Source organism: Eurypyga helias, unplaced genomic scaffold (assembly GCF_000690775.1).
Source record: "Eurypyga helias isolate BGI_N326 unplaced genomic scaffold, ASM69077v1 scaffold1896, whole genome shotgun sequence".
NCBI classification, from domain to species: domain Eukaryota; kingdom Metazoa; phylum Chordata; class Aves; order Eurypygiformes; family Eurypygidae; genus Eurypyga; species Eurypyga helias.
Genome location: NW_010258354.1, coordinates 21525 through 47330, shown reverse-complemented (window position 1 = coordinate 47330; position 25806 = coordinate 21525). Strand labels below are relative to the sequence as shown.

General features: G+C 34.3%; 1 protein-coding gene across 1 annotated transcript in view; it reads right to left on the bottom strand.

The window, feature by feature from the left end:
- LOC104511598 (RNA binding protein fox-1 homolog 1-like) overlaps positions 1-25806 on the bottom strand; it is a 67501-nt gene that overhangs the window by 21842 nt on the left and 19853 nt on the right. Inside the window, exons 3-4 of the mRNA XM_010154285.1 lie at positions 19275-19314; positions 11029-11093 (exon numbers count right to left, since the gene is read on the bottom strand). Coding sequence (XP_010152587.1) covers positions 11029-11093; positions 19275-19314 — 105 coding nt within the window. The remainder of the gene's footprint in view (positions 1-11028; positions 11094-19274; positions 19315-25806) is intronic.

Here is a 25806-nt window from a genome sequence, read left to right as displayed (position 1 = left end):
ATTAGCCCTGCTATTTTTCAAATGTACAGAAGTACCCACAGCTGTGGCTGGGAAGTTCACATGCTTAGGTCATTGTGGGTGTAAGAACCTATGTTTGTAGGGCACATGGGATAAATTACTAAGTGTCATCTGTGTCCTGTCACGTCCCTAAAAGACTGGATGACAGTTGGGCTTTTCAACACTACTTATACTTTACAAAGTATATGATTAAGAACAAAATTTTGACACACACATTTCACTCAGCGCTCTTTTAAGTTCTTAGTCCCTCTCCTTGGCAACTCAGAGCTTCGATAAAATAGAAACCATAATAGATGTCAAGGGGGATTTTAAGAAATCAGGACTTCCCTAAAAATGATCACACTAACACTAGGAAATTTTAAATGTAAAAGAAATTTTAGCATACAGCGATTATGTTTCATAAACCAGAATTCTTGGACTTTGCTTCCTAACTTCACAAAATTAGACAGAAATAATTTTAATAGATAGGTGCAGGCCCCCTTCCCAAAAATCTAGCAACTGCTGAAAACAGTGAAGAGCCCTTGAACACAGGAAATTAAGATGAAGGCAAACACAATACTGAACAGAAGTTACAAGGGAAACTATATTTTGTCAGTTGACTTTTTCTGCTAAGACCACTATAGGATTTACACATATAGTCAGTATTTAGATTTCATGAATCAGAACCTCAGCTAGTAAAATTGATGCAGCTTAACTGAAAGCACAGACTTCACTGGAGCTATTCCTAACTGTATTCTCCAAGGATCTGGTGCTAACTATATAGTGTAGCAATGATTTTTCCTAGGAGGGTTATCTGTGGTACATCTATACATTTCTCCATTATATTATTAAAGACACTTTATTTTCACTTCACGCTCTAAACTATAAGGCTTCATTCCTCTTGCTAGGACTCCAATGTTGAGGGCTTTTTTACTATGAAGATAACATTGCTGGCAGCTGGCTGCTTGAATAGTTTCTGTAATATTCAAGTATGGACAAAGTTTCAAAGTTTCCTTCTAAAATGGTTTTATGAAGGCCTCCTCAACTCCCTCCTTCTAGTGCCCTAAATTTAAATATGAAATATCAAAGAATTTAAACTTTTTAATCTTAGTATAATAATTATAATAAAAGGTTGTTTTCATCATTATCATGGTTTATACACCCATTACTATAACATCAAAGTGTATTCACATACTTTTAGCATTTAAGTCACAACACAAAGACAACTAAACAACTTCACAGCCATACTTATAAGATATATTAAATGAAGTAAGAATAAGACTATAAATAGGAAGTAACTAAGTAATTCATGTGGTATCAAGGTTCAACAACACTAACAGTAAGTTGTTTGACCTGATGTGCATTAGAAAAGTATATTTTCCTTTTAAACTAATTTCTTCCATGTCAGATTTTTTTTTTTTTCTGCAGAATTCCTTGTTCAACCTAACTACCAACGATTGCCAAGACAAAGAGGAAGACATAGATAATCTGCTTTCACTTAGGTATTCTTCTTTTATTGTTAAAAGATAATGCATCTCCAACCTCCATCATTCCTGACCATTTCATTAAATGCTTGTTGTGATTTAGCTCCACAATACTCTCTTCTGAAATGTTGAGGGAGGCCTTGGAAGCATATGGAGAAAACCCTGCACCAAAAGAAATTAACGTAGCTACTACTGTAATTTTTATTACCTCACAGAGAACACTAATGCTTGAAGATGCTTCATTCAATGAAGATGCTTCATTGCCCAAGCGAAGGCAGCTCGTCCATCTGCCTGGACTCAGCTGCCACTGCAGAAGGTCCCGTGTCACATCCGTCTGCATGGGTGTCTCCCATGCACTGGAGTGTCTCTGATGTTTCCAGGAGGCTTAACCAAGCCCTTAATTTAACTGCCAAATTAGGCACCTCTGCACTGCTTTTTATCTGTGTCTTTTTAACGCTCAATCCAGGACATTTCAGCATGATTAGCCAATTACATGTCTCTAATTTACTTCAGACTGCCAAAGACAGCAGGAAACAGAAAAGGTAAGCAATCTCTCTCATTAGTTTGTCCTATCACCAATCATGCAACTTCTTGAGCAGAATTCATTCCTTCTAATACCAAAAAGCAATTTTGCAAATTTGAAAAGCAAACCTTTAAGGAAAAAAGAAAAAAAAAATTCCTAACTCCTCTGCACACCAGTGGCAATGTGCATTCCCAAGACCAGTGATATTCTGTATTGTTGCATTTACTCAGAGAAGGAGAAAAAAAAAAACAACAAAAAAACAAGACACCAAAAACTAAAGAGAAAAACGGCCATCAGAAGACACTTTCTCATAATTTTTTTCTTATGTCAGGCTTTCCTCAGCAGATGACAAGCTTTCAGCCTTCTATTGAACTAGCTAAATGACCCATTTAAATGTCACAAGAGTTAGGCTCCTTTTAGCACAGCCTAATATTAATGCTGTAAAGCATGTTAGGGAAATGACAAGGTGTCCATACTGCATACAGTGTAGATACTGCAATGGAAGAATTGTATCTCCTCCATGAACTCCCCGTCTCTCTCCTCTCATTACCACTCAAAGACTGTATAAAGAATTTTTCTAGCAAATTGGTGCTATACTTTGTAACTTCATTGTTGTGCAAATTGGTAAAGGTGTTGCAAAAAATATGTTTATTTTTTATGGACAATCTCTTACATCACAACCACTGGAAAAATCTGTAGCCCTGTCACCTACATTTTAAATCTACACATTTTATTTCCTGATTTATTTCTTTTTAAAATCAGAGCTATACAGATCCACTAATTTGTATTACCTGCTGCATGGAATTTTTATGTGTCTGAAGAATTACATAATATATTACACATAGGATAAATGTATTTCATATTAGTAATACAATATTCATGGTATAAATATGGACATTTATCTGCAAGAGGAACACAGATGATTTTTAAATGGATCTTCACATTTTAAAGTGAAACCTAAAACTAACAGGTGAAATTCTGAACGCACACAAACCAATACAGTAGAATTCATACTGATCTCGGTGGCGTAACTGCTCTAAGATTATTTGCCTTTCACTATGATTAACAAAGGCTACACACTTAAACTGAGTCCTTGAAGAAGTAATTCAGTAACTTCAGAATTGCTCTACATCAGCAATGTAAACTACATCCAAGAATGCTGAATTAAGGCTATTTTTTAAGTTTTATCATTTCTATTTGAAAATTTTGTTTATTACTATATTTTGGAAATATTTTTCACTCTCTTTAGGGCAAAGAGTATAGCATTTTGAAGTCAGCCTTATGTAAGGAATCAGTATTTTATCCAATAACATATATAACAAAATATATATTTCTTTTGTTGGGGGAAATTTGTCTTTATGCATGTCATAAATTTTCAACTAAGGTTTCATTAAAACATACTTCATATTCGTTTCTGATTTCATAATGGTTATTATGGTTTATTACTAACCACAAATTTATCCAAAATAAAGACTTCCAATATACAGAGGTATAATTAAAAATTACTTTAGCAATTATGAATAACAATAATTCTTTCTCTTTACATTATTTTAAGGTTTGAATGACTTTACAAACTACCTGACAAGATCATTTTTTCATATTATAACTATAATAACTATGTATATGAAAACCTTGACAGGATTATTTAAGAATTCATTTAAGAAACACAAAATGAAGTTTGGAGGTATATACATAATGAAGTATATGAAACATCCTATAGCAGTTTTCACAAAAAAGTTGCTCTTTAGGATACACAGGTAAACTTTCTACTCCCATTCCTGATGTGCAGTATTCTTACAAATGGCTGTTTGCCAGAGGTATGTTCCTAGAGTGGAAGAAACTTGACAAGCCAAAAGGTTTGTGAAAATAATTATATTTAAATAACCAATCCAATGCTTTAGACTCCTTTGAGGTGGGAAACACTACAGTAAAAACATGCAGGTGTGTAGATTGACTCTTTCTTGATTAATTTCTTCCACATAGTTATTTGGTTTGTTCTTCCAATACTTCCTTACCTTGCCTAAAATACATTGCAAATTGCATGGCTAATCCATACAGACTGTATCCAATTCATCCCATATTTTATTGATAACAATTAATTCCTTCATCTTCTGACTCTTTCACAATGCTAGTAACTCCTTCTTGCTCTCAAAGCACTGGCAGAGGAAGCACTCAGGCTGACAATACTTAGAGCATGTTCTAATCTGCCTCTTTGTGGTCTATCAAGTCAATGATCTGAAAACTAAAAAGTGCATAATTAGACACTGACATGTCCAAAGGAACTGTTATGGTCTATCATGTCACAGGCACTGACCCAATAGACTGTAACAGTTTTGGTCTGTTGGATTAGGAATCAATGTTTTAGTAACTCCCTAACTCTGTATTTACCCAGTCTGCTGAATACAACACACTTAAAATTTTGGAGGTTACACTCTCTTTCAATATCCTCTAAGAGCAAAGAAGGCAGTCTGAACTATTAAAGAGAGAATTCCTGCTTTAAAAATGTTATCCAACACTTTTTTTCCCCCTCTTTTTAGAGGAAAAGCATGCATGAAAATCCAGCAAAGGAATATAGTTACAATCATAGTTACTTAATATGAACTTTTATTTTAAAGTAAGAAACTCCCAAGTTAAAACTCATCTATATAACCTGATGTAGGCTAGAGGTATTAAACAAAACGAAAGCAAGGATGTAGAAGTTGATTTGTAGTCAGAATAGGTGCACTGGGTTTTTTTTGAAAATTATAAACACTTAACAGCTTCCACTATGTGCAAGAAAACATCAGCAAAAGTACTCACCAAACCAAACTATACAGTATTAGCCAAGCCTTCCCTTGTGTATGGGGATTCTTAAAATATCCCTTGATATTACAGTGAAGGAGAATGGAAATTAGGGGGAAAAGAAGTAGAAGCAGGCTATGAAGAATATAAGGTCTGACATGATAAATTTCATAATCGGTGTTTACCATCATTCCGAGCCAGGGACTCTAAGCTTTTTCACTACTGTGTTACCTCAGTTTTGAACTAGTGGAGTAGTTCTAATAGTTGCCTTGACGTTACATGATTACTGATATTAGGTACAGGTGAATCAAACCTTCAAAGTATCAGAAAACATGTTAATTCTACCAAATGTTAGGGGAATGTATTAAAATATCAAAGCATATAAAGCAGCTTTCTAGACTTGGTAGGAGATTATATTTTTATTAAATGTAATTTTTTGTCATGTTTTCCTACATTAACATGACACCTTGTGTCTCCCAAAAAAAGTGTTCTATCTACGGTATTTTAGAATGATTCTAATGTTTCAATCATTAGAAAGTACTCTATGCAATACTTTTTTATTTCAGCAAATTCCTATCCAATTGCTCTACATGAAACTCCCTGTTCATAGAATTTTATACTCTGATTTTTTTTTCTACTACATTCTCTTTATTCGCAATCATTCACTTTTACTTTCTAACTCCTTCAATAAAAGGTGCTGTTATGGCTGTAACATGAGTCATATACTCCAGTCATTCCCAAGACTGTTTTCTGAGTGATGACTATGGATTACGAATTATTAACATAATGCCAGTGATCCTCTAGTTTGCCACAGAACCAATACAGACATAAAGACATACAAGCCTCATAGGTAGATCCCTAAATCCATTACCTCTCTGTAAGAGCAAAGTGAATAATCTGATTTTTACTTGCAATATTAGGGACTAAACAAGCTTTAGTTATCACATGGGATAACCAGAAAAAAATAGACCAATCAAACATCACCACATCGAACTAAAGTGTTTGAAGAAGTGGTAAATATATGCTATATTGCTTCTGCTATAAAAGCTAGACACCACCTTTGTACCTGGTCAAGATGCTAACTGATCCTTTTCATTCTCATAATTTGAGTAGCTCAGTATATGGACTACACAATTCTTGCTTAAATATCATCTTGTTTCCCAAACTTCTCCATTTCTCAAGATTCAAATCGTATTGCAAAATTCAAAAAGGTTTGAAAGTGCCAGATTGGAGTAGAAGAGTAAATTTATTGCTATCTTTTATTCTTTTTCCTTTTCCAACCCAATTACATTATAAATTAAAACTATGTATAGAAGCTCTATTTCCTACATCTTAAAAAGTACTATCATGAAATGAATGAAGTACTACATATTAAAATATTTATCCTTCTATAAAATTATTTAATGGGAAATTAAATTCTGAATGAAGATGCTATTATATTTTATATGCTGTCAAAACCTTAATTTTTAGTATATATCACTAGTAAGATCCTCAATATGAGCAAATCATCTTAATAAAACTATTTTTCATAGGTTTCATTGTTTATTCATAAAAGTGAAGATCTTAGTCTACAATATACAAATAAAATCACCTCCATCTACAGAAGATCACATCTTATATTCTGCATATTTTTATTCTTCATTCCTTTTTTTTTTTTTTTTATTCCTTAATAAGCATGTTTCCAATTAAATCAAATCTGAACCTATTCTATTTTAGGATAATCCAACCAGAAATATCAAGTATTAATCTCAATTAATCGCCCAAGGAGAACTGGAAAATATATTAAATTATACCTCTGTAGACACTAGTATTTTGACAAAAATGAATATTCCACATAGGCGTGTTAAAAATGTAAACTACTGGAATATTAGAATTTTAATGGGAGTGAGATTTCAGCTCTGGAAGATACACAACTACCCCATGACAAAACCTCCTGTCTCAAATTTCATAGAAAATCCTATGTCTGACCACAGAACATGTAGCACAAACAATGTTTTCTACTGCAAATTATTATGTGCAAAATATTTTGGAATATGCCTTATTTGCTTCTAGAAAATATTAATGAAAAAAATAAAAGGTCAGCTTCCAGTGATGAGGCATGTAATCCAGACAAGAGAGAATTCAGGAGGAATCCTCCCATTTTGTGCAGTGAGATTTAAATTTAACACTGTATTAGATAAAAGGAATTATGCCCAGGGCAAAATACCTTTGTACATGTGTGTGTAGCTGTGTGTGCAGCTGGGTGTGCGCACGTGTGTGTGTGCGTGTTTGAGGGTGGGTGATGGATGGGGAATGTGTGTATATATATGAACACACAACCATACATATATAAACACACATAAATATCATTATTAAGTATAAGAGGGTTAGCAAGCAGTACAAGTGAAATGAGACTGCCTTTCAGACAAGGCTAGTTCATTATTATTGGTGTTTTGTTTTATTATACTACCTGATACATTTTCATCAATATTGCTGGCAAAGTTCATATGCAAGAAAGGAACATTTTTCTTACTCCGATCAAAGATGCAATAATCAAATCATAAAACACAAAACCAATAGCCAATCAATGTGAATAAGTCTGCCCATAGGCTTAATTCAAGCAAGCCATTCACTGAGCTGTGTGATGGATCTCTCAAATCCCATAGAGCATTACAGACATACTAGCAACATCAAGTGAACATGCAATGACAAAATGACAATACACCCCACTGCCATGCTTTGACTTCTTTTACCTCACAAATACAAAACTTGATGACTTTGCTAGTTTCTCTTTAAACCTGGACAGAAATCTAACTATATTTTTATTTATATTTTTAAAAAAATTACATGAAAGGTGAATAAAAGCTATACAAACATCTTAGTGTCTTTTGTACATCCTTACAATTATTATTTGAAAACACTCTCAGTTTAAAGAGTTTGGCAGGCAAAGGTCCAGAATGGTAAAGAACGTATACAGAGCAGTAGGTCCTCTTTTATAATTTATAAAAATTGGAAAATTTATATGAAATACTTTAAATATTCAAAAGTTAAATATCATATCTTTGACCCACTTCTGCAAAGACACTCAAATCTAAGTGCAATTTAGTATGATGATAAATCACACTTTACAAAAATTCAATTGTAGATTTTTTTTAAGTTGTATTCAGTGATTATATTTCTTCAAAAATAAAATAAAATTTATAATTTGGTTTGCGCTTTTTTGTGTTTGTTTGTTTGTTTACATTTCTAAGAAATGACTGGAGATATCTGCAAGGTCTACCTCAGCTGTGAAACTGGTTTTAGGAGTACATGATTTTTCTTAACAAATACTTTGGGGTTTGCATTGATTTGTTTCATGATATTTCCTTGCCATCTGATTCTCCCCTATATATCTGTTCTTTGTCTTTTTTCCAGCAATATTTCCAGCTGTGACAAACAAGGATACCATTGCATTTCTTCACAATAGAGCTCTCTTACAGGGATCATTATCCATTGACTCGGTGTATTGATTCTGGAGTCCCAAATCTTTATGTTAACCTTTATTTTTAATTTACCAAAACATGTTTGCAATCTAAAGATTTCCCCTTTCTATCTCCTGACTTAAGCATATCAAATATGGAACACTGACATTCATCAGGTATATCAGCTGTGATTAAAAAAAAAAGCTTTTTTTTGAAGTAGTATTTCCATGATATGTCGCTGTTTCAATAGTACATACTGGTCCTCGCTTAACTTTTCTGGGCACCGTTTATGCATAAACTAAATATATTTCATGTGTAATTAAATTAAATAGGGGCTCAAATCAACACTAAATAAGAGGAGATATGGAATCTTCAATATTTTCAGAACACAGCAGATGATTATTACACTGAGAAGAAAAGATACAAGCAGTTGTACTGAACAATTTTTCAGCACTTTCAATATTAAAAATTCACAAAATTTTCTAAATTCAATTAATGAAAAAATGAATGAAAAGTTAAGCAGCAAATTGTAGTTGTGAGTAATTAGAGGTATCCATGTTTGCACATAGTTTCCCATATGCAAAGAAATGTTTGAGCAGATCGCTATTTGGTTTGTTCTCTATGCTAGTTTTAAGGTTCTCCCGTAAAGAAATTCAGTTACAGTATTTGTAATTAAGACGAGAAACCATATTCATTTGGGTGAAGCAGGTTGAAGATGAGGGTTAATCACATTTAAAAAGAGAAGCTAAATTTAAAAAAAAAATCCAGAAGATATAAAAATAATTTAAGATATTAAAAATTATCCAGCAAAGACAGGTTATTACAATTCTAATTATACACAAAGTGTATCTGAAAATTAGACACTTTTTCAAAAAAAATAATTAAGGGTTGTGACAACTGCGTTATTACTGATGCCATCTCAGGCTTCCTTTACAGCATTTCAAAACACTCTCTTCTTAAACAAATCCTTTACTTTTTTTTTTTTTTCAGCATAGTTCTTAGTAATGTTGACCCTTTACCCATACCAGAACATGTGACCAACTGATGTTTTATCTTACAACATTTGGTTTATTTTATGAGAAGGTACATTAATTCATAATTAAAGCATTGAAAAGTCATCTTGATATTGTTCAGTTTCTCTATGTAACATTTAGATTTTCAGAAATTCATTTATCCCTATGAATAAGCACCCTGCAAAATGATCCAGGGACTTCTGAATGATATCTGGCAGAAAGTGACTACCAGCATGAGGGTATTTATAATTTTGACCTTTTAGTTTACTAAGTTTTTTTGAGCAGGAATTGGTTTGCATTATAAGCTCACAGAAAAATACTAGAGCTGCGACATGCTAACACACCTTTGTGGAAATGAAATGAAACTATTGATTAGCATTTCACCTTTGTAGGTTACCCTCAGTAGAAATAATACATTGCCAACAAAGTGCATACGGCAGTATCTAATTGATATTACTGATCCAAAATTAATAAAAAGTAACTTGCTTACCTGTCTGACACAGCATGCCTCAGCCACACATGCAAATTATTTTATTCACATAACTTTAAAAAATTATCTTCATTACCCAGAATAAGCATTTGAAAGGCGAATATGCATGCATAGCATTTTAACATTCATACCATGGTACTTTATTCTAAAAATAGGGAATCCATGAACAGCACTTCAATCTAAGAAATAGTTCACTGAAATTTCTTAATCTGTTGATTTCTTTAAGAAACAGAAACATTTAAAACAATGTCTAATTTAGCATCTAAAGAAATTTTTGAATACATATTCAAGGCTTAAGAGGTTATCCCTATGATTCCAAGGGAAAATTTTCTTATAGTAGGAATTGAAAAGTGTGATCTTACTTCTCGCTGCCATTGTGAGGCAAAATACATGCATGTATCTGTCTTTCACAATATACATCCTCCCTTTATGACTACACTCTTCAAGTACTTGAAAAGTATTAAAGATGGCAAAAATTATGTTAAGGGCACAGTTTATGAAGAAAACATATTCTTTCTTTTCATGTCCACACACTGCAAAGACTTTAATTTTATGTAATTTTACAAAATCCTCTTCCTACCAAAGTCAATAGCAATTTAGACACTGACTTCAAAGGGGGCCCAATACATCTTGCAAGAAGACAAAATAATTTATGTGCCATCACTTTTAGTTTATAGAAGTTAAGTCTTCACATGTTTCTCTTATGCAGATTTTAATGGTCTTTTATTCCTGGTATTACTTCCACCAAATGTGGTTTACATTTCGAGGATAAAAATATGGAGCAAAAGAATAACTGAATTTTTTTTTCAGTACTTCAAAACAATCAAATGCCTGGAAAGAAAGCAAATGGAAAAAATATTGTTTTGGCTTGGATAGTTCAAGCTTAGACACAGTTTATTCTCAATTTCCACTGACTAAAACGATGTCAATGAGAATTGAGGGCACTCAATAAGTTCAGGTTCTAAATCAACTGAAATAATACTCCTAAGACGAATAATGATCTTTAGTAGCAGACCATCATGAAGCTGTACATATATTTATCTACATTGTACAAGGGTCACAGACATTAACTGGATGATCTACAGCTTGGCAATGTGCACATCTCATTCCTCATTCTCAATTAAGGCCTAAAATCTCTCTATTTATGGCTATTCATGGATTATAATAAAACAGCCTGCTTCAGATATCACAATTATCTGCAGAGCAACAAGACAGTTATGAGACTTCAACAAGGCAAATTTATAGAATCATCTTCAACTTCCACTGGTCAAATATTTATGAGCAATAAATGAGGTCTTACCTGTCACTGTAGGCAGCTGCAGTGGCAGTGGCAGGCTGGGCATACCGGTAGGCAGCATAACCACCCTGAAACACAAACTCATGCTCTAACTGGATTGCTACAGCTCCTTAAATAGCATTTGCAAAACTTAGCAACACCTGAAGTAGTACTGTAGTTCTGTACGTGCAGTTTAGGGGTTAAATACATATGAAATATTTCAGTGAATTGTTCAGTGAACTTGTTAACCACAAACCTGCACTTGTTTTGTCACAAAGATCAGGAGAAAGCCATGAAAAGTATTCATCAGTGTAAGGTTTTTTTACAAGACAATACTGTATTCTTCCACCAGTTTTCAAGTAGTGGTTGTTCTTATGAATGAGGTGTATCCATTTTAATAAAGCAATGTTGAACTTAAAAGAAAAACTCAGCTAATAATCAATTATTTTTTGTATAAAATATGATTTATCACTTCTGGTTGATTAAACCCATGAATTTGTGCACTCAATTAACACTTAATGTTACATAGGTTCCCAATTTATACATAAAATTATAATGAAGGAGCAAAATTCTCTTCTTCCATGAATTAACGTTCAGTTGTATGTAACAGTAATTGCAGCTGTTCAATTAAGCAAACAGAACAAACAAACACACATTTGAAAGGAACTGTGTGCAGTGAGGCATTCATTATCAAACTGTGAAAACAGCAGAGCTTCCTGTTCAATGGACCACGGTGTTATATCAACCATTTCAAAATGATCTCAGCATGCCAATTAACAAACAGAGGCCAGTCTCCACAGATAACACAAACACGATTTACGTCCCAATTAGAATTCACCACCCCATAATCCTCTGGGACAGGGGACTTTTGTATTTCCCTTCCCACCTTCCCCCACCTTAACAAAGAGTTGAATAAGAAAATATCAGATCACTAAGCTGTCAATAAAATTCACTCTTTGGCTAAAGCATTCACTGTAATTTATGGATTTTTTTCCTTTTGTGGGTTTTCTATTTTGATTTTACAAATAAAAATTCACTCTTCAGAAAAGCAATTTCATCTACTTTTACAAGCTACTTCTACTTCTTTGCTTGGTGGAATCACTTTCATCCCTAACGTGCTTAAACCTTTTCTGGATTGAAGATTTGAAGCAGGATGGTTTTGGAAATCAATCATTCAGCTGATAATGCCACCTCACCTTAAGAATAAACATGTGTTTTACATATCCTGACAGCTCATCAGAAACTCCAGGCTGTGAATTGTCAGCTTGCCTGAGGAACATTCTTTCTGTCTTTTTCAAGTGCCCACACAGAGAATAGGACCTTTACCTCCCCAACACTGGTCAGCTCCCTGCCAGCAGCAGTTGTGTCTCACTACCCCTGGAATAAGGCAAGTGCTTTCATAATGCCCTATGTGCCCTCTCGTCTGCAGCAAGCTGCTTCTCTGTGCCAGCACAGAAGCATTGAGATGAAATACTTTCTCATTTCAGATAATTTGATTTTTATAAACCAATAGAAGGCTATTACTGTCAAAAATGTATAATAGGCACATATTGCTTGCAGGTATGTGCATACAGGCAATCAGATGTCAAATAATGTCACCAAGTGCAAACTGAGCCAGTAAACAGTGAGGCTGAGGGATGATAATGCAAGCTGCACACTTGGTCTGGCTTCTACTACAAGGAGAAAGGTGAGAGATTATACAAATTTATCTGTTCTCCCCTCCTGGTTTTTGAGTGCTATATATAACTTTTCTTTTCTTTTTGTTCTTGTTTTTCTTTTCTTTCCCCTGAGTTCTGATATGAGGGAGTACAAATGGCCAAGGTATAAAGAAGATATTATTAAGCTTGTTTCTTGATCCAGTCCTGAAAACGTGTGGCAGACTGCAAGCCATTCACCAGGAGGGTATGATTCTGTTCACCACTTGTATGGCTCCTTTTACTGTCCTGTAGTGCACTTCTAAAACCCCTTATTTAAGTGTGAGAGACACTTCATTTCAATCTATGCACGTAATGCCTCCCATCATGGTACAGGATTGAGAATGGGCTATCACAAGAAGTAGCAAAAGTTTCCATGTTCTTAATCGGACAAATATGAGACAGGCTGTTCACACACTGACTGGTCTTAAATCTGCAGATGGTAGCCTCTGTGAGGATTGTATTTCTTTATTTAGCTATCACTAAAAATTGGTTAGTCTGTGAGGACAGACCCCTTCTTGCTCCCTAAATAGAAGATACACATTCCTTTTTTGTTTGCATTTTTATTTGCTTTCATCAAAGAATTACTGGTCAACAATGAAGCTCAACTCTGAACTTTATTAAGATGCTTTGGATTCAACAATCAGTATGAAATTTGAGAGTGTCCTGGAAAGACTGCCTCTAAAGCAATAAAAATGAAAGGAGATCAAAGTTATTGAATTTGCCTGAATTCTCTGGAGATCTAAAATGCAGGATGCATTTGCTTATCAGGAACTACTAGACCATGTCATGATTTCATATTTTTAAAACAAACTATTATATAATTACACACAGAAACATTCTTAAGCAAATAATTCTTATGGGGTTTGTGTTCTGTGGTTTTGGTGTGATACAATGCTTTCTTGTTGCTTTACTTCAATTACTTGAGGTTATTTATATTGCAACCAAAAAAACACACTTTGTATTGGGAATCAGGATGAGAATCTGATTCAAACTTCTGAACTCTCAACTTCTGCTTTATAATTTTTCTCTAATTTTGAACTTGGCTCATATTTTAGATGAAGAATACACTAGTAATATACACTGCATATACATATCTCAATAAATCAAATATTTATCTTCATGCCTCAGATTATGTTGCAAAATAAAATATTTACAGCAAAATTGTGTAATAATCACATAAAAATAAAGAACAACTTTCAGTTTTAATGTTTTATAAATGTTTCAAGAATGGGCTTTTTTTTGCCTAAGTACATTGAAACAGAAAGCACCCGACCATTACTTCTCAAATTATTATTTTGAAAATTCAGCTGAAATAATAAATTCAGCTACAATAATTTTTAAAAGTCTACTGCTTTATCTGTTCTCCTGTATTTCCTACTTCCACACAACAATGATAACACAATGTTACCACAGCTTGTCTTAAAAAATTAAGTAAAGAGTTAACATACTTGCAGTCCAAATATAGAAATATATCTCACTGGCATAAAATACAGAATGGGACACCCACAACAGTAACTGTTGTATTCCATTGGATATGAAGAATTTCTGTGATTTTATGATAGAATCTGGAAAATAAAATGCAACTGGCAGCCTATTGTTATCATTATTACACTCAGAATTAATTTTCTCACAATTATTTCAGTATTAGTATGATTTCACAGGTGTCTAAATTCAGCATAATGATTTTTTCCATCAGTCACTATGTCATACCTGTGATAATTTATTGCCATATAAAGGCTCTTGCAATACTGTTCTATAAGGAAACAGAAAGGTAATGATTTAAATGATTAAGGAAAGAAGGATGGAAAGAAGAAATTTAAACAAATTCTCCAAAGTCACTCATAAAAAATTTCCTTTCACTGTTTTATGTATATATCTGTGGCTCAGGAAAATTGAAAGAGAGCAGTGGGGTCCATGGAAGATCAGTAGCCAATTGCTACAGAGATATCTTAATCAATTTTACAAAGAAATCACAGCATATTTAGATAAGATATGATAAAATGGAAATGAACAGAAAATCAAATGCATCTAAATTTTTAAATAAAGTAAGAATAATTTCCACAAAAAATTATTTATATGAAATACACATCTATAGATTACAAACATGTATACACATGTGCACCTCCTCCTTTAAATCCCTATAACACTTTTTAAAATCTTGATTTCAGATGTACTGACAGTTTTTATTGTAGATACAGATAAATTAAGTGACTCTTAGATGATGGGTGTTTTTTCATTCATTTTCCTATTAGCAACATATTTAATATTCTATGTGAATGCTTCCTTTCACTCAAGGATCTCAAAGTATTTTGTGAACATAATCAAGGTACAAAACCTTCTCTAGTATTAAGAATTACACCTGCCTTATTAGTTGAAATGGGATTAAAAATGGCATGAGCTATGCTCAGCTCTGCAGAATATACAAAGTGGAAGTAGTAATTTCCCCTTCCTTCACTCATATGATAGTGAGTTTGAAACAGTATTTGCTCTCCTCGTGAAGTAAAACTTTGACTGGGAGAAGTAAAAATAAAATTTCCACCACTTTTTTGTGCCGGGTCAACTTCTGGCACAGGCCTATGTGAAAGTTTCATGTTATTTCTACATGGTGCTCCCAGAGGTATCTGTTGCCTCAGAGAAGCTTCTGGTAATATCTGCAAACTCACACCCCATGTAGTCATTCCAACCAAACACAATCGGCAGGAATGATCAAGCATTTGTATGAATTTAGTGAATTTGAATGTAGTCTTTATATCACAAATAAAGATCAGAGATATAAAAAGACATTTAATCACCAGATCTCAAAACTTTTAAAAAGGTATCATGGAGTGTTCCAGCATACAGAGCACTAGAAGGAGCAACCCACTGATCCTCAGGAACTCTTCTGCCCTTGGAAAAGGCAACTCTCCACTTTGCATTCTGTTTCTGTGAGTCACAGGAAATGACACATTCATCCATTTACAAACCACAAAAATCTTCAGCTTTTAAAAGAAAGATTTCAGTGCTCACTGCACATCCTTGCTTTCCACACTAGAACAGTGACTTTCAGGATATCTGATTTCATCAGTGGACTTCTACCTAGTATCACGGGAACAATGCTTAGATAATTACCTCTGCTTTTTGCTTGGGAAATACTACGAGCTCCACCCTCCACACCATCCTACCTTTGAGCTAAAGGGGATGGCAGTCACTATGGATCTCTATCCATACCCCTAATCACAAAGCATGCCTTGTTTTTGACAGGCAGCTCAAAAAAAAATTCAAACCCATGTAGTTATATGTTGGACTCTCACCAACGGCAGTATGACAGGTTCAGAATCCTGAGAACAGGTTAGAAAATCTTGCTGTGAGCAAAAAGACTGACTAATGCATATGGTTCAACCCTATTACCAAGGCACTTCTGAAGGTGATGTTTACAGAGGTTGGAAGCTTCTCATATTTCTTAGCCTTCCCACATTTTAGGTGTGGATTGAAGACTGACATGTTCTTAAAACAGTCTTCATGACAATGGTAAAAAACCAAAAACCAAACAGATTTTAGATAAAGCAGAGCATAGTGCAGAGCTATTATTCTAACTGCGTATTTCTGACTCTCTTACTATTTTTGCTTCATCTTGTGGAGTGTATTTTCTTATTTTCACAAGTGTCAATCTTCATCTAAGAACTTCTGTATTTGCTGGCAGGCAACCTTAATTCTCTTTTAATGACTTTTTCTCTTAGTGAATCAATACTTAATTTTAAAAGGTCTTCCTTACTTCCTAATCATCTCCTTTATTTTTCCTACTCAAGGCACATTTAAAAAGGAATTCAATAGGCTCAGCTATTTCAGAGGCATTATTACATTTCATATAGAACTATATGAAATATAGAATATATTATATTATATACATCTAGAATCATGGCTGTTGATTTTTCATTTTAGACTGTACTTTCCACCTATTTTTATATTCCTCTGGTTAGTATTAAGCAGTTCTGGCTCTCTGCTGTTCTTGCTTCACCCTGCAGTTTTCACCCAACCAGTATCTTTCTGTGTCTTCCCTCCTTCCATTTCACAAAATGTATCCACCAAAGGCTACACTGATAGCAAGTTATGAAAAGATTGGCATGGTCCACATTACTGTTGGTACTCAGTGTAATCATATCAGAATGAAACCCACTTTGATAAACTTGTTAATGTGTATTTTTCGCCTGCCTTTTCAGTACAGTGTTTTACTTTCTGTGGTACTTTTAAGGTTCCTTTCTCTTCAACCTACCATTACACTCTACATTGTTTAATTATTTTCCTCCTTTTTTAACAAAGCATTTGTTCTTTCACAAAGCTTCAGCTCTACACTTAAAACGGATGTCTGAGTAGAATCATGTCATAATCAATTGGGCTTTAATAAATAACTTGGTCCGCTGCAAACTAACACACTATGAACTAGTACACAATGAGTTTGTAAGGTTCCTTTTGATTTATACCAGTTCTCTATCTTTCTTACCCTCCTCTGCAAAATGTTTTATATACAAAAAGAAATGTGAAGAGAACTGAATTATAAAATACGAAGCTTTGTATATTAAAAAAGAAAAAAACCTCGAAACAAAATCAAACATTTAAAAAAAAAAAAATCTCCAGAGAGTGTTTTAATTCAGCTAGCTACTGTAATGGTAAATATTCTGCTGCATTAAGAGAACTAAGAAATGCCATCAGAAATACAAGGCTGCAACTGAGTGAAAACCAATGCACTAGTATAGTTACTCCATTTTCTAATGAACGTGACTAATCCACACATTAAAAGTTAGTAGTTTCTTCAGTAACTTCCTCACTGAAATCTCTTTCCATTTGGAAACAAAATGTTTAAATCCTTGAGAGGATGTGAGGCTCCCTAAACATAATATTGTCAATCACCAAACTGACAGGAGATATTCCTGTTTTTTAGAAACAGTGGGTTCCAAAACTATGAACTGTTAACTGATATTTGGTTCCCACCTCTATGATCACATTAAGCAACCCCAAGAATGATGACTTGTTGCCTTTCAGATTTTCAAGTTGGTAAACTGAGCAAAATGGATGTCACATTCTTTTGACAGTTTGAATAAATATGAAAAGTGGAAACCACACGTCAAGAAATCCCACACTGTTCCATGCATCCTATATAGCTCAAAAATTCAGCAGCAATGTACTAGGTGAGAGTAAAGCCGTGTACTATACTCGAGTAAGCCTTTAGCAAATGGGTGCTTCTCGTGTTGTAAACAATGTGTTACTGATAAAAGCACTAAGTACACAACTACATAGGGGAGAATTTTAACCCATGTTAATTTATTTCAAATATATTTTTAAACCACACAAATGAACTTTCAGATAAGTATCAGCCTCTTTCTACCCCTATCAGAAAAATAAAACCTACTTCATCCATAAATTCAAATTGTTTTCCTACTTTATATAAAACATGGAAAAAAAAAAAAAAAAGCTGTTCCCATGGAAATAGTTCTAGAAGATTGCTGCTTATAAAAACAAGGAATATTTGCTATCAAAACCTACTGAATTTTTAATATTCATACTAATTTCAACTCCTCATCTCTATGTATCTCAACAGAGACAGTACAACAGAAGTACAATTAGGTTAGAGAACGTTGTCTGTTGAAATAAAGATGTTACCTGTAACTTAGGATCAGATTGCTTTATCAAAATGGTAAGAAAAATGAAAGATTACCAGAGTATCAGTAACCTATTTTACACCTACACATTTTTTTAAAAAGCACAGGTATAAGAACATAGGGTATAAGAATTAATTATTTTAGAAAAGTGACATTCAGCCTCAACCACCTGACACTTCTTGCATACTCAGTCATAAGTAGCCTCTTTGTGTACACTCAAGGTAAAAACTTCAGTATTGGTAAGAAACCTAAAAAAATATTATTTGAAAGGAAATTGGTGACCAGTGAGGTGAAGTACCTAATGATGGATCCAGGGCTATAAATCCTTACTAACAAATATAACCACTTCATACCTCAGGAGCAGTCTCTACCCATTTCATTTAAATTGAAATAAGTGGGTTCTAAAAGAGCAGATGGAAGATTAGTCAGATTACAGACAATACATAGCCATGTCTTAAAGTTACTATGTAATTAAGCTCAACTATCATCACGGCACTTATGTATATCCAATGGTGCCTGCATTTGGGAAAACTATATCTCTCCATAAAGTACTTTGCATACTTCAGGTATTAATAATACATGGCTCGCCTTGATTTTAAAAAATGAGCTGTTGTGTATCTGCAGAAGAATGTTTCTGCTTTATTTTTATTCTTTCTTTGAACTTCAATTTTGAAGGGAAACGCCCCTTCACACGCACATACATTTTTCACATCTTTTTGCATTCATTCAGCATTTGATTGAAGAGTTAATTCAGCTCCACTGAACAATGATAGATGTAATGAACAGAAAGGTCTTCCAATGTGAGAGATATTCTTCTCAATTCTTTCTGACAGGCAAGGGATGGTAAATAGACAAAACAGAGTCAAGCTAGGCAGCAAACTTGTAAAAAGAATGACTCTGGTAATGTACAAGGACAGCATGCACATCAATGAATACTTACATAAATGTCTGCACCATAAAATCCATCCTGGTATACAACACTGCAAGGATGCACACACAAAGAAAAACATCCATATTAGTGCATTTCCACATGCAAATGCCACCAACCCCTGCACAGCTGAGGTTAGTCTTGTCACAAGAACAGAGGGAGGGGGGAAGGAAGGCACTCTTCACATTGGTTAAGGAGGTTGGTAGTAACTGTCAGAACTGACACTGTGCCAAATACGTATTATAGAATCATGGAATGGTTTGGGTTGGAAGGGACCTTAAAGACCATGTAGTTCCACCCCCCCTGCCATGGGCAGGGACACCTTCCACTAGTCCAGGTACCACTAGAACAGTACCTAGACCAGGTACCATAATAAAGTATGCCAAAACTTAGATAGGCAAAGCTTGGCAGGATCGGAAAATACTTTTGATAAGGTTTTGGGGTTTTTTTGTGGTGTTGTTTTTTTCATTTTTGTCTGGTTGGTTGGTTGTTGGTTGGTTTTTTAGTAAACTATATATTGGCAGCATTTTTTTCTATAAAAATAATTTTCAGTGTACCAATGCTACGATCAGTTTTAATATATAAACGAAACACTATCTCTTGAACTAATACTTGTCCTGCAATTATATTTACCCTCCAAAACAAAGTGGTAGTTAACATTACTTAGATGAAAAACAAAACAAAGCATAAATTTATATGGTGAGGGGAATGTGCAAAATAACTATGCTGGTGGTATTCTACCCATTGGGTCAAATCTCAATACGTCAGTTTACACAGAGATGAGAGTATTCATAGGTACTGCACTGTTGGCTTAACACACATTTTTGATATTGATAACAGGTCTGTTCAGAATGTCATTGTGTCATTAAAAAAAAAAAAGTATTAAGCTTCTTCAATCTATCATTTTACAACTTTGGTGGAAATGCCTACAGTTGTGAGCTCCCCTGAAGTTTTGGTTGGACACATTACTACTTCTAATCTGAAAAAATATAGTATTATTAGATTACTGTTACCAGTTTACCCAGAGACTGATGCATTTCAGCTAAGACAAATCGTCAGTGTAAATAGATCAAATTTGAGATTCTACACCCTTCAGGATAAATGATACAGTATGACAAATATGCTTTGAATGATGCACTAAATAAAATTAGAACTACACAGCAGTGACCTACCAATTACACATATTGCCTAAGTACTGCAATTTTACACTCATTTGGCAGTTCTGCAGCTTAAAATAGGTATTTCCAGCATCAGAATGAACCCAAGCTGTTTTGAGAGCTAAATATCAGAGCACACAATAGGGTTTTTTCCAATATTATTTTCAATTTATAAATACTATTATCTGGGAATAATAGTTATTACAAAATTGCTAACCCAAGCTGTTTTGCAATTCCAACAAGAATTTTCATGTCAGAAATATAAATGATCTATTGAGGTCAATGACCAAAACCCACAGGGCTGAGCTGGTATGTGTCTAAGTCAGAATCACTTGAAAAAATCATAAATACGCATACATGCACACAGAACACACTGGTGATAAAAGTTTGCTATGAAATAATAATGGGTCAAAACTCGGCTCCACTTAAATCAGAGTGTCTGCCATTTGCTTCAGTAAGGCCAGACCTTTACTCAACTATTTTTCTATTTATTACCTCTGCAGAGCAAAATATGCCAAACCAAAAATATGCCATACAAGGGCAGCTTTCAGAGAGTTTGTCATTTACACAGTAGCGTACCTTCATTTTGGGTTTGATATTCTGATAATTTTCAAGTATTACATTTTTCTTATACCTGTTTACAGGTAAGAAATAAAACATTCCACATGACTGTGAGGTAGAAGTACACAATCATGAACAACGTGGGAGGAGTTTTATGAGATGGTACACAAGTGATACAAAGTTTACTGAAGATGGAGGCCAGACCACCACAACCCTCCGTTCCTCATATCCCTGCACCACCTTGTTATCTGGGAGGAGGTGGAGGAGTTGGGAATGAAATGCAGCCTGGGAAGAAAGGGTGGGGAAGGGAGGACGGTGTTTTAGGTTCAGTCTTTGTTTCTAATCATCCAACTGTATTTTAATAGGCAATAAATTAAAATAATTTTCAAGTCAAGTCTGTTTTGCCTCTGATGGTCATTGGTAAGCGATTTTCTTGGTTTTATCTTAACCCAAGAGCTTTTCCATCTCACTTTCTCCCAATATACTCTTGAGGAAGGAAAATGAGGACGGTGAAGGTGTGGCATGGCACCCCGCCACAGTACAGTAAAACATACTACTTTCAATTTTTATTAAACATTGCTATTCAGAAAATAACATTTTGAGAGAATACGTGTCAGAAAGAGGATCTTTTTTCTTCCTCTTCTTGGTGAACTGTGGATCTACAGTGAAGATATCACAAAATGAATAGGATGATACTCTGAATTCCCAAGTGAGTGGGTCGTAATCTTGGACAGGTTACTTCAGTCACCTAGGCCTTCCTTTTATATATAATGCTCAGTCATGTACAGACAGAAACTTATTTTGAATTCTTAATATGCCAGTGTTTGATAAATATTATACTGAAGTAAGTACCAAACACTAAAATGAGACATGAATGCATGACTCTGTCATTAAACATGGTTAGTCTTAGGATGAAGTGACAGAATCAAGCAAATGATGAAAACATACCAGTTGATTTTATGTTATTTTCTCCTTATGTTCTATATTTACTGTATAGTCTTAGAGTATGATGGTGACGTTGAATATAAAACTTCCTGCCTCTTATAAAGTTTGAAATATTTTTTCATATTTTCATAGATTTTCAGAGCATATTTTCCATTCACTGTCACTGGTTGACTCCTGTAACAGAATCTTAGCAGTGGAGTCAAATGTTTTTTCTAACAGCAGCCTTCCTCAGAAGGACAAAGTGTAAAACACCAAGAGCTATGTTTTGCTCTTGTGCTTTTCTTTCTTTCAGTGTATAATTTTCCAAAGGGTAGTCTGCTTGTTTTATCTACCCTTTTCCTCTGAAGCTGTAGACAGAAAACAGATGATAAGTCTCAAGCATGGGGAGAGACTAAATACATCACACAGGGACACATCTCACCATAGCTCCTTTTACAGTTTGTATTCAAAAAGTTTTCTTGGCAGACAGAAAAATCTTGAGTTCTTCGTAAACCAGCACAGGGTCCGGAAATAGCCCCGTTACTGAAATCTGAATTACTTCACCCACGAATGGATGATAGGTTAATGCACTACCTGAAGGCATTAAAATAAGAACAACACATTTGGGGGATTTATTCAGTTGCATTTTATGATTTTATAGTGATAAGGAAAAATCAGAGAAGAGAGAAATCTTGATTTAATAAGAAAATGTATATTTAAATAACATCATATGTGGCAATCGTTTCCTGAAATTATTTTTCTATAAATATGAAACTGTTCTCTCGCCAACTATTATACATCTGCTTTGCATGATTTTAACTGCTTTATTTTAGTCTCTATGTCTTATTTTCATTTTTTGTAACTATATTAAGACAAACCCTTAATTAGTTTAGATTCCATACTTATAATATCCTGGGAGGACTACATCTGTCTTCATTATAATTTTTTTATCCTTATCTTTCAAAAGATTGGGTTGAATAATCTATCAATGACAGAAGACAGTTCTTGACTGCACAAACCTTAGTTCAGTAACTTCACAGGAGCTGAGTATACGTGGCCCTCAGTCATACACACAACTGCTCAAGTTAACATAAGTAACTTAAGGCAGATTAAGTGCATGGAGTGATTGATTCAGTGTAACAAACGGGCATGACAATCATGATTTCATTCATTGCAATAGGAATCATGGTTAGAGTTTGCTAGTCCCCCTCCACCACAACTAAGGGAAAGCACCTGAGGAACAAAAGTTCTCAGTTTTCTGCTTGCTGCTGGGTCGCCTTCATGTCCTACACATATCTTTTGGTCTCGGAAATTACAGTATACCTTTTATATGAAACCTTTTATAAGAAGTTTACATGAAACAAATAACAGAAGACATGTAATCACAACTTTACTTAAGATAAACCAAATAAAAGACTGAGAATTCAAGTAACATCTTTCAACACTCTAATAACACAACTTTCATTGTTGTAAATACAGAACTGAAACTCTTGTATGAGGCTGTTTCAACTTTTTAGAATGTTCTCTAGCCTTTCCAGTTTCAACTTTTTCTGCCATGAACAAGTTACACTATCTACTCTGGAAAATTAATTGAGGGCATTGCTGCAGAGAACAAAGCTGGAAGACACAAATTACTATGTGCTGGCAAAACACATTTTTTGTTTTAACAATTGCACATAAAGCCCAGAGTCTGAAGTAAGAGGAAGTTTCTTTGAGACCAAGGAAATGTATTTAAAAAAACCATAAACACCATAATAGATGTAGTAGCTTATATTAATTATCTGTCTTTCTTAAATTCAGAATAAAGTGTTGGAAAATAAAGCTTTTTTTTGATTTTGAATATTTTAGAATGTATCACTTCAACACAATTATTTTAACAAAGGGGAACAGTTTATGAATAGTGTGTCTTACGTCCACCCTTCCCAACTTCTCCCTTTTATAAAGGTTTGGTTGGTTGGCTTAATTTTATTCTTTTGAAAGAGAGGAAAGCATATTGCTATCCCCTGTTCCCAAAGCTAAGACACCAGAAGTGGACATATGGACTGAAAGTTAGTTCTCTGTTAGCCTCAGTAGAATTGGAAGGAGTGGAGGGGAAATGTGAAGACCAAATCATCACACATTAAACTTGTGAAAAGCTTGAGGCAAATGATGCTGGAATAGAAGGGCTTCTCAGTTTTAGTTGCTATACTACCAGATATACAGTAATGCTGGTTTCTCTTGAGAGCCGAAGAAAAATGGCGTATCATACTCATGATGTTTTAATATTTGGCAAATGATTTTTCAAGAATGATGAGCTACTAGTTGCTGCAGAGTTCAAAAGCAATTACAGGTATCAATATCAGATCACTGTTTTTTGGTAGCATGCCAAAGAGAAGAAAAACTGCTTCTTTCTCCTTTGTTTTGGCAATGCAAGTACTGCCAACTGCATCTAAAACCTGTCATGAGTACCTTTACCAATAACTTCAGCTTTATTAGGACATTTCTTACACCATTAGTGTGCACTCTGTCAATAAAACAGATAATCTTAGAAAGACACAGGTCAAGCCAAGAAATATTTTTTTTTTTTTTTTTTTACATCAATGCAATTATTTTGTACAAAACACTATTTAGTACCCAGAGAGAAGCCTGCAAGAAAGGTCAAAGAAGCAGTAAGCCCAAATCCTCCCACATGGAAGCAGTCCCAAGAGAGAGTTTATGAAAGGATTTTAATCAGCTTAAAATACTAACAGATTTGCCCCTCATCCAAAGTACCAATCTTGCTGCGAAGTTCCCAGAGAGCCCTCTGAGATAAGCAGGCAAGAGCTCATAGATCCACAGCTACGCCCTCCCATCCTGACAGGCTCTGATCTCCCTGCACCTCTCGTGCCGTACACAACACGACCATCTCTTGCTTCTCTTGCTCATGCAGCACAATGTTGAAGCTAAGCTCTCCATGTAATGTAGATCTCCAAACTCTTAAAGTTTCTGTACTCATTTTTTTCACACAAATGAAGCTTTACTCTGTCCTTTCAGTTTCAGTAGGTTTTTTTATAGTACATAAATGAGTTATACACATGACGTTGTAAGTAACCTGCACATTGTAGTATTTCAAGGCATTAGAAATGATGCCACAGATGCTAAAAATGAAGCATTTTCCATGAGCTAATAAACAAGAAACTATCTCAAGGAATCAGTGAAATGCCTCAGTCCCAAGAAAAGGATCCATTAATTATTTATGCAGTGCTACATATCTCATAAACACTGATTTAATTTTTAAATGACACATCTTAAAGCATGCGTGCTTTCCTTGATTTAAAAGAAAACAATGGTCTTAAATATGGCTATATTCAACAATTTTCCTGTGACCTAGCCAAGTATGACAGATTTACTGTTTCCAGCACAGCAGAAGAGAGCTTGCCAATATGAATCACACCAACTTTTCTTGCCTAATGGCCACAAGATCTTTTAGACTTCCTTACAGCCTGGGATGTGCTGCCATTTCTTAACTTTGTTGATAAACAGTTTCTAAGAAAAGGACACAGTCAGTGTCCAACAGGACACCAGTGAACAACTACAGGTTGAAGAGAGACTGCTTTTAGAAAGATGGTTTTTATTATAGAACCAGGAATCCTAAGACAGTGGTACTGAGATAAACACTAGTAAGTAGCATGTGAGACTAGTCTAAGAAAAACCTGTTCTTAGCTTTACAGTTAATTTTCAAATTTCAAACACAATTATTCAGTTTCAGTTCCAAAAATTTGTAATAGAAACAAGTAAGAGTGAAGAAGATTATTTCAGATCAAGTATTATATTTTATTTCAGTTATAAGATTTCTAAGGTTAACGAAACAAAAGAAAATGAAAAAGGTAATTTCAAACTTCAGCTTCAAACTTTACATTTAGGTATGTGTTTAAAAAAAGAAA